The 10477-nt window shown below is 35.2% G+C and overlaps 1 protein-coding gene and 1 long non-coding RNA gene across 3 annotated transcripts; one reads left to right on the top strand and one right to left on the bottom strand.

Moving 5' to 3' along the window:
* Positions 1-730: 730 nt before the first annotated feature.
* Positions 731-2288, top strand: hbae4 (hemoglobin alpha embryonic-4). The gene is made up of 3 exons (XM_067430075.1): positions 731-1361; positions 1711-1915; positions 2022-2288. The coding sequence occupies exons 1-3, from the start codon at positions 1270-1272 to the stop codon at positions 2148-2150; spliced, it is 426 nt and encodes a 141-aa protein (XP_067286176.1). The 5' UTR covers positions 731-1269; the 3' UTR covers positions 2151-2288.
* A 925-nt stretch (positions 2289-3213) lies between these two features.
* LOC137056011 (uncharacterized) lies at positions 3214-9591 on the bottom strand. 2 transcript variants are annotated; one of them, XR_010900162.1, is made up of 5 exons: positions 9291-9591; positions 8939-8980; positions 6771-6835; positions 4411-4476; positions 3214-3735 (listed from the first exon to the last, which is right to left on the bottom strand). It is a non-coding gene; the product is annotated as an uncharacterized lncRNA (long non-coding RNA). The 2 variants fall into 2 exon arrangements; XR_010900161.1 differs by lacking the exon at positions 3214-3735 and having other exon boundaries at positions 4212-4476.
* Positions 9592-10477: the final 886 nt, after the last annotated feature.

Genomic DNA, 10477 nt, shown 5'->3' with positions numbered 1-10477 from the left:
TATATCAGGTAACATTTTAAACTGTCGTGGTCATGTTACAATGAACCCCACCTGGGGCATGTTGTCACATTTCACTTACATTCTTTCGGGGGTAAATCAAAAAAGTATACTGTATTGTTGAAACAAATATATATATATATATATATATATATATATATATATATATATATATATATATATATATATATATATATATATATATATATATATATATATATATAGTACATATCATAGTAAATTGGTAGAAATAAAGTTCTACATTAATTATCCACTACACTGTAAAAAAAAATATATATTTTTGGTTTAACTAAAAAAAGTAAGTAACCTGGTTGCCTTGAAATTTTGTGTTTATTGAAATTAAACATTTCGATTGATACAATTAAGGAATTTGACAGAAACTTGTATCCAAAGCAACTTCTTTTGCATTTAAGGTAGGCCTACACTTTTTATACACTTTTGTCAGTTCTTGCTTTCCCTTGGAATCGATGACCTTGGCCTTGCTAGTGCCACACTTTGCTGTTTGAGCTACAGGAAAGCACTTGTATGCTTGTAAGATATGATTTTGTAATATATGCTTACAAAATATTTGAATAAAGGTTATTTTTCTTCAGACTTGTTCATTGTACTAACTCAATTTTTTAATTTCAATGAACTCAAAATTTTCAAGGCAACCAGGTAACTTTATTATTATTATTTTTGCACAGTAGGCCTACATGTAAATCGTCTACACAATTAATAAGTTTAAATGTTAGTAGCCAGTCAAATCAATTGTATTAAGAATGCATCTAGCCTAATAGCATTTAAGATAATTGCCGTTATTGAGAATTTTGCTTCTGAATGGCTGTGCAACAAGCCTATTTATCTAGAACAATTTACATATCTCGTTTTTGCTTTAGCAATCTATCGTTTTATAAGTGCAAAATAATGCCTATCGCTGAAATCACTCAAGGCATGAGTAGGAATCCCGGCATGCCAACATAAGCTCGTCTATGACGCACAGCAGACTAACGTTGCGCAGTTTCACCTCTCACGTGATTAACTCTCGTTTGCCGGTGAGTCGAAGAGAGACGAACGAAGGGAATTACATTACTGCCACCTATTCTCGTCCGTTTTTGCATTTAGTTATTTTTTAAGTCAAGTTTGTGGATAATATGTGATTTAAACTGCATCGCGAAACGGTCAGAGTTTGGCTTACTCAACGATTTATTCGCGTTGCTCAGAAGCTAACTCATTTTAGATTGAGTGGGAGCTGAAAAATTGAATCTTATAATGCTCTCGAATACCGAAAAAGAGCTGATTGTACATATATGGGACAAAATGACTCCAGTGGCGGAAGAAATTGGATCTGAGGCTCTTTTAAGGTATGCTCATTAGATCGAATGTAACGTCTTAGAGCAGTGTAACAGACCAGACAGAAACAAAAGAACATTTGTACATGTCTAAAAACTCAAATGTATATGTCAAGTAGACTGAAATGCTGCTTTTCTTTAAAATAGTTGGGAATTAAATAATTTTAAGTCTTACTTACGCTCTTTGGTGGATCCTGAGATAGTTCTGAATATCAAAAGTCTTTTCAATGATTGATGGTCTTGTCATATTTGGCTGTTGCCCATGAGTGATGACGCAAGCGACAGAGAGGGAGGAGATATATCTAGAGCTCTTGTGCAGGACTTGTTGACCTCGTTTTCTCCCTTGTTAACCGGTTTACAGGATGTTCACGACGTTCCCCAAAACAAAGACATACTTCTCTCATCTAGATATCAGCCCCAATTCAGAGCATTTACGCTGCCACGGGAAGAAGATCGTCCTGGCTTTAGCCGACGGCGCGAGGAACATAAGCACACTCGCTACTACGTTGGCATCACTGAGCAGGTTCCATGCCTATCAACTGCGAATACATCCTACAAACTTCAAGGTGTTCATCCAGCACACATCAACAGGCTCTATACAAATACGTGATGTTGTGTGATGCGGTGTTTTCCCATTTAACTCACTAACGGAAACTTCTTACATTTTTCCAGCTTTTCAATCATTGCATCCTTGTGACGTTAGCCTGCCACATGGGCGACAACTTCACACCAGTTGCGCACGCGGCCATAGACAAGTTTCTTTCGGCATTCTCAGCTGTTTTAGCCGAGAAGTTCCGATGAAGAGCCTCCGAGGAAGGATTGGTGGTTCTGCAAAGTTTATCTTTAATAAATTAATAATAGCTACTTACGTGTGTCTTTGTTCTTTATCTACATGTAATGCAATGGAATATTTAATAAAACCAACAATAATAAAATGTATTGCTTATAGCTACACTGTAAAAAAAAATCTCGTAAAAAAATGGTAAATGACTGGCAGCTACGGCTGCCAAACAAAAACCGTAAAATTAAAGTAAAATATCTTAATTCAAATAAAATGCAAAAACAATAATTTTACAGAAATTTTCATTAAAAGATTTATTGAAAAACAATGTTATTTTACAGATTTTTTCCTTGTTTAAATTAAGGTGTTTTACCTTTTTTTTACGGTTTTTGTTTGGCAGCCGCTGCTGCCAGTCAATTACCATTTTTTTATGATTGTTTTTTTACAGTTTAAAACTGTTATTTCACGGGCATTTACCAGATTATTACAGTCAAACTCTTTCAATAAAATGACGGCACTGATAGTTCTACAGAGAATTACTGTAATTTTACAGGCATTTACCAGATTATTACAGTCAAACTCTTTCAATAAAATGACGGCACTGATAGTTCTACAGAGAATTACTGTAATTTTACAGGCATTTACCAGATTATTACAGTCAAACTCTTTCAATAAAATGACGGCACTGATAGTTCTACAGAGAATTACTGTAATTTTACAGGCATTTACCAGATTATTACAGTCAAACTCTTTCAATAAAATGACGGCGCTGATAGTTCTACAGAGAATTACTGTTATTTTACAGGCATTTACCAGATTATTACAGTCAAACTCTTTCAATAAAATGACGGCGCTGATAGTTCTACACAGAATTACTGTAATTTTACAGGCATTTACCAGATTATTACAGTCAAACTCTTTCAATAAAATGACGGCGCTGATAGTTCTACACAGAATTACTGTAATTTTACAGGCATTTACCAGATTATTACAGTCAAACTCTTTCAATAAAATGACGGTAATGGTAGTTCTACAGAAAATTACTGTTATTTTACAAGCATTTTCCAGATTATTACAGTCAAACTCTTTCAATAAAATGACGGTAATGGTAGTTCTACAGAAAATTACTGTTATTTTACAAGCATTTTCCAGATTATTACAGTCAAACTCTTTCAATAAAATGCAAAGACGTGATAAAGATTTAAAATTATTTATTTTATTTTGGCAGATAAAATAAGTCTGAAAACAGTATAAAAAGAATTCAAATCAACTCAAACTCTGATTTGCAGCATTTGTTTACACAATTTAATAGTGTTTAAATTATGTAAAACAATCTAAATAAAATGGAATGATTCCATCATTAAATTATTGATATTGATATAAATAAAATACAACATTTAAACTACTTCAGTAATTAACAATAGTTTTATCAAATTCTCAAACTTTAGGATTATGGCTATACAAGACTGTGTAACACTTTACAAAATGTACAACGTTTATTAAAATTATACAGCATTTATTTATTAAATGTTAAAGGGTTAGTGAAAATAATGTAACTTATTCCTCACCCTCATGCCGTTCCACACCCATAAGACCTTCGTTCATCTTTGGAACACAAATTAAGATATTTGTGTTGAATCCGATGGCTCAGTGAGGCCTCCATAACCAGCAATGACATTTCCTCTCTCAAGATCCATTAATGTACTAAAAACATATTTAAATCGGTTCATGTGAGTACAGTGGTTCAATATTAATATTATAAAATGATGAGAATATTTTTGGTGCTCCAAAAAAAACGAAATAACGACTTATATAGTGATGCCCGATTTCAAAACAAGAAGCTTTGGAGCATTATAGATCAGTGTGTCAAATCAGCAGTTCGGAGAGCCAAAGTCACATGATCTCAGCAGTTTGGCGGTTTTACACGCGATCAGCGTGTCAAGCTTCTTAAGCTTCAGGAAGCAGTTTTGAAATCGGTCAGTTTTTTTTGGCACACAAAAAATATTCTTGTCATTTTATAATATTAATATTGAACCACTGTACACACATGAACTAATTTAAATATGTTTTTAGTACATTAATGGATCTTGAGAAACGAAATGTCATTGCTGGCTATGCAAGCCTCACTGAGCCATCGGATTTCAACACAAATGAGGGGGGTACAATCCACAAACCGTCTCTAACTCAAAATATCTGATTACAAATATAACAGTCTTTTATTCAGAATTCTAACAAGCGTTTTAAGAAGTAACAAAAAAAAAAAGATCCATGATTTGTTACCAGAAGATAAAGCAGATAAAGAACAATCCTTCAAAATACCAGTAATCAGCAGGGTCCTTGGTGCATCTGGGAAGAAAAAAAGAACACTATGATTCTCTGAAAAGTCTTAAAAAAAAAAAAAAAGATTTTAAATAAATGTTTTTTTTTTTTTTTTTAAATTATTTTTTACTTTAAACAAGCTCAATTTAATGTAATTAAAGTTTTCTTTTTGTCTTCTGTTTCATCTGGTAGGGTCTGGTAGCTGAGGGTCTTTCCCTCAATATTTTTAAGGGAATTAAATATAGGATTAATGACGGCATATTTTTTAACTAACTAAAAAGACATGAAAATACTTGAGATGGTTTACCACCCAAAAATGGAAATTCTGTCATCGTTAACTCATCCTCATGTCGTTTCAAACCTGTATAATTATTTCTTGATATATTTTGAGGAATGTTGGCAACCAAACTGCTTTCCTTTGTATGGAGAAAAAAAAAAAAAACACTGAAAACAAATTGATCAAAATAAAGAAAGTCATACATGTTTGGAACAACATGAGGGTGAGTAAGTGATTGATAGACTTTTAATTTTGGTGTCAACTATCCCTTCAGTTTGTGTGTAGAATTTCCTGCAGAGTGTAGCTCTAAACATCTGCCTGGAATGTTCTGGTAGTTCTGAAAACCTTGATTAGGTGGTTCAGATGAGTTTAATTAGGCAAATTCAATTAAAAAATGACAAGGTTTTTAAAAAATATATATGCTTTATAAGGGGACGTTTACACAACGCGTTTTGGACATTCATTTACACAACAATGGAGTTCTGGTGGCCTGAAAACACAATGTTTTTGAAAACAATACCGTTATCTCTGTGTAAACTTAATGGTGATGGACACACATGCGCATTACATGTTTAGTTTATAGGTATGCGTGTTTGAATGCATATGTGCGCAGACAAGGTAGGTCTGCGCACATATGCATTCTTTACCAATGGAATTGCCAAATCACTTGTCTAGAATGTATTAATACAGAGTTATTTAGTTGTTTTCGTAGAATTGTGCAAACAGGGATTTTTCAATAAATTATTGTCATTTGTATAACATTTTTTTAACAAACACGTCAGTATACACATCATGACAATAATCCAAGAGAATTGTGAAGCTCACATGATAAGATAACTTATTATTATTATGTAGTTTCTGAAGCATGCTTTAGTATAATGCAAGTTTATATTCAGATTTATTTTTCTAAGCACATTTTACCTATTCAAATCCAAAATTATAAGTGATATATTTTTTTTAAGAAAGGCTCGGAGTGAAAAATGTCTTGTATTCAGGTGTGCATCATTATTACACAGGTTTTCATTTATAGATAAACTGGGCAAAAAAAAGGATTTAACTTAGACTGGAACGTCCTTTTTTTAAATACCCATGAGAAAGATGCAATACTAGAAATTGCACAATTAAGGCATGCCCATTGGACAGCAAAACATCGATTTAGCAAAAAAAACAAGTGAAGAAATAAATTAACTTCTAAAACAAATATGAATTAAGGTGAATTAGTTGTGAACCATCAGGAACCCTTTAGTCTCCAGAACCACAGGACCAGACACCACCAGAACTGCAACCTACATAGTCTCCAGAAGTGCAAGGTGTCAGGATATCAGACTTTTAAGAACCCTGAAATATGACCCCCACTTAATAAGAATCACAAGAGTCACTCTCAATCTGTCTATTATGTATGTCTTCATGTTTGATTCTTATTAAATGGTGTTTTTTAGGATTCTTTACCTAACTGAAGTGTCTGAGATGTCAGGACACCTTGCACTTCAGGAGACTCCAGGTAGGTTGCAGTTCTGGAAAATCTGCCTGTTTTTGTATGACCCTGCTGAATCAATAAGCATTTTGCTGTCCAATGGTCACACCTTAATTTTGATTATTGCATTAGTATTGCATCATTCCATTTTAATAATTTTTGACTCTTCAGTCTGAGTTAAATCTCTTTTTTAGCCCATTTTACCTTTTTCACTTTCAGCCTTCTTTAATTATACATCCCTTATAAATGATTTAATAAATTAATAGTAGTTATCAAGATTAATATGGTGTGGAATCATAGAATGTAAAAAAGATGGACAACAAGTCAGTTTTTAGGACTTGTGTGGCACACTTGTGTGAAATGGGTAAAATGTGCTTGGAAAAAAATAAGATCAGAATATCACCTTGTGTAATTATGCACACACTGTAGGCCTATATGGACTCACAAAGATGAATCACTTTTCCAACAATCTGTGGAAAGCTGGGATGGCATGATGGAGGGAAAATAGAGCATTTTGGAGTGCATTATACCTTTATGGTCTATGGTTTTATATACTGCATTGATACTTACTAGTGATGTACTTGTTTCTCTGTTGGTACCTGTTCTGCCCTGTAAACATTGTTCCGATGCTTGATCTAAAGAAAAGGAAAATAAAATAAAAAAAAGTTAAAATGAGCTTTATCTACTTTTAAAGTTTTATCATTAGCAGTTATCACAGTTGGAAAAGGAAATGTCAAAAATACTTGGAAAGAAACAGGCAGTCAAACATAATTTTAATCTCTCAAAGACAAGCACAAGCTTCATCATATTTTTATGTTGCTAAAAAAAAAAAAAAAAAATATACATACATACATACATACATATATATATATAAGAAAGCCGTACACACTGTGGATACTATATATATATATATATATATATATATATATATATATATATATATATATATATATATATATATATATAGTGAAAATTGAAGTGAGCAGCAAGTAACCATTTTGTCCTCAAAGTTGATGTGTTAGAAGCCGGAAAAATGGGCAAGCGTAAGGATTTGAGCGAGTTTGACAAGGGCCAAATTGTGATGGCTAGACGACTGGGTCAGAGCATCTCCAAAACTGCAGCTCTTGTGGGCTGTTCCCGGTCTGCAGTGGTCAGGATCTATCAAAAGTGCTCCAAGGAAGGAACAGAGGAGAACCGGCCACAGGCTCATGGCACAGGCTCATTGATGCACGTGGGGAGCGAAGGCTGGCCCGTGTGGTCCGATCAAACAGACGAGCTACTGGAGCTCAAACTGCTCCAGAAGTTAATGCTGGTTCTGATAGAAAGGTGTCAGAATACACAGAGCATCGCAGTTTGTTGCGTATGGGCGGCATAGCCGCTGACCAGTCAGGGTGCCCATGCTGACCCCTGACCCCGCCGAAAGCACCAACAGTGGCACGCGAGCATCAGAACTGGACCACGGAGCAATGGAAGAAGGTGGCCTGGTCTGAGGAATCACGTGTTCTTTTACATCACGTGGATGGCCAGGTGTGTCGCTTACCTGGGAAACACATGGCACCCGAAGAAGGCGAGCCGGCGGAGGCAGTGTGATGCTTTGGGCAATGTTCTACTGGGAAACCTTGGGGCCTGCCATCCATGTGGATGTTACTTTAACACGTCCCACCTACCTAAGCATTGTTGCAGACTATTTTACACCCTTTCATGGAAACCCTTTCCTTGGTGGCTGTGGTCTCTTTCAGCAGGATAATGTGCCCTGCCACAAAGCGAAGTGGTTCAGGAATGGTTTGAGGAGCACAGCAACGGGTTTGAGGTGTTGACTTGGCCTCCAAACTCCCCAAATCTCAATGGCAAATCAGCATATTTTAATTATGTGACACTGAAGACTGGAGTAATGATGCCATGCAATGTGCTTATTTCGAAGTTCAACAAAATTCAAAGTTAATGATTTTAACCAGAATTCATAATAATACTAAATAACTGAACAACATCCTTGAATATTTTGTGGGAGTGACACCCCTAGTGTAACAAATCTTAGCGGCCAGCATGATGTAATAGTCATAGAGAATAGGGATTCATATTCAGGTTGTGCCAGAGGCACTATGTGCATTTTTATATTTGAATGGAGGGGTTTAAAGGGATAGTTCACCCAGAAATGAAAATTAGCCCATAATTTACTCACCCTCAAATCATCCTAGGAAGTATATGATTCTTCTTCCAGACGAATACAATTATATTACAAAAGAAAAAGAATGTCATATACACCTAGGATGATTTGAGGGTTAGTAAATGATGGGCTAATTTTCATTTTTGGGTGAACTATCCCTTTAACACTTATAATTTGGCAACTCTGGGTTCATTGGGGGTCATTCCTATGTTCCCCACGTTTATATGGCACATAAGGGAAACATGACTATGATCTCCAAAAGATATAAAGTATGCTCTAATGACTCCAAGATTGGAAACAAGACCCTAAAAACATAGCTCACCCAAAAATGAGAATTCTCTTATCATTTACTCACACATATGTTGTCTAAACCTGAATTAACGTTACATGTGAAACGTTACTTCTGTTTTCATGTGTTGTCTCCCACACGAATGACCTTCATATCTTCAACAAATGAAATTAAATATTAACATAACGACAAACTTCCAATAAAATGACTAACGTTACTACTGTGCATATCAGTAACGTTAACGTTATCAATTCACTGTCTTCGTGTTAGTATTACAATACTTACCACCCCTGAAGATCGTGAGGCTGGATTTTCTTCCCAAAATTTCTGGTTCATGAGGGAAACAAACACACAACAATATTAGCTATTTAACTTACTTACTAACAGAGGTATTTTCAAAAGTCAGTTCACTCAATCCAAAGCTTCTATATTGATTTTTTTTATCTCAAACCTAGCTTATAATATTAACACATGCAAACAACGACAATAACGATAGCTGGTAGTTAATGATTACAGTATGCAACTTACTAATGTCGTTATTGGGGTAATCGCGATTTGATTATCACTTAAACATTTATATCTTGATGTAACAGAAGATTTTAAAAAATAAAAATAAAACTAACGTTAGTTAACTTACCTTCTGCAGTTCCAATATGTCCGTTACGTTGGTAAAAGTTGCCCATATGAATTTTTTTCTTTTTTCTTTCTTCTTTTGTCCTCCATTAACATCCCGCAACTTAAATTCGCCCAAAATATAAAACATTTTTTAAAAAAATAACCAAGTAGAAATCCATGTAAAACCGAACAGAACCGAAGTTAGCTACTGCATTACAGATGCCCGAGCAGTAACGTTAACGTTAGCAGCGCACACACTCACTCTACAACAAACGTATAATTCAAATTTGACCTGTAAAAGGCGCGCGCATTTGTCATTGGCCAGTATACCGGATGACAGTCAGAATAACCAATCATGCTCAAAGCAATACAGAGAGACAATGAATTAATGAATTGTTTAAATTGTGTGTGTGTATATATATATATATATATATATATATATATATATATATATATATATATATATATATATATATATATATACCAACCCCTACTCTGCTAAACACATACAGCGTAAACACTGCATATGTATTAATTTCAATTTCTGCATCTTGGTGGCATTACAGTTACATTCATGTGACCTATAATGACCCTTTTACATTTGTACAAATTACTGACCTTTCCTTTAGAAATAATCTTGCCTATTGTCAACTTTCATTTTCCCTTTTACTGTGTGGCACTATAACATAACTTGTTGATTTAGGGTGGATGCTCTGTCCAAAGCAACACTTGTTTGCTAATATTGCCATAATTCCATACAAGTTACACCATACACAGATGAGGCTTTATGACCACCTTCCTAATATTGTGTTGGTCCCCCTTTTGCTGCTAAAACAGCCCTGACCCCTAAGATGTTAGCAGATCCTTTAAGTCCTGTAAGTTGCAAGGCAGGGCCACCATGGATCAGACTTGTTTGTTCAGCACATCCCACAGATGCTCGATTGGATTGAGATCTGGGGAATTTTGAGGCCAAGACAACACCTCTGCTTTGTGTCAGGAGCATTATCTGCTGGAAGAGCCACAGCCACAGCCACCAGGAAATACCGTTTTCCATCAAAGGGTGTACACGGTCTACAACAATGCTTAGGTAGGGACGTGTTAAAGGAACATCCAAATGGATGGCAGGACCCAAGGTTCCCCAGCAGAACATTGCCCAAAGCATCACACTGCCTCCGCCGGCTCGCCTTCTTCCCATAGTGCATCCTGGGG

The sequence above is a fragment of the Pseudorasbora parva genome, chromosome 21 (genome assembly GCF_024679245.1).
Source record: "Pseudorasbora parva isolate DD20220531a chromosome 21, ASM2467924v1, whole genome shotgun sequence".
NCBI lineage: Eukaryota > Metazoa > Chordata > Actinopteri > Cypriniformes > Gobionidae > Pseudorasbora > Pseudorasbora parva.
This window is presented reverse-complemented; position numbering and strand designations above follow the sequence as displayed.

Excerpts from the sequence above, each read along its gene's own strand:
- hbae4 (XM_067430075.1), top strand. The coding sequence starts at position 1,270 with ATGCTCTCGAATACCGAAAAAGAGCTGATTGTACATATATGGGACAAA. Across the intron at positions 1,362-1,710 it reads GGATCTGAGGCTCTTTTAAG|GATGTTCACGACGTTCCCCA; the intron begins GTATGCTCATTA and ends ACCGGTTTACAG. Across the intron at positions 1,916-2,021 it reads TACATCCTACAAACTTCAAG|CTTTTCAATCATTGCATCCT; the intron begins GTGTTCATCCAG and ends ACATTTTTCCAG.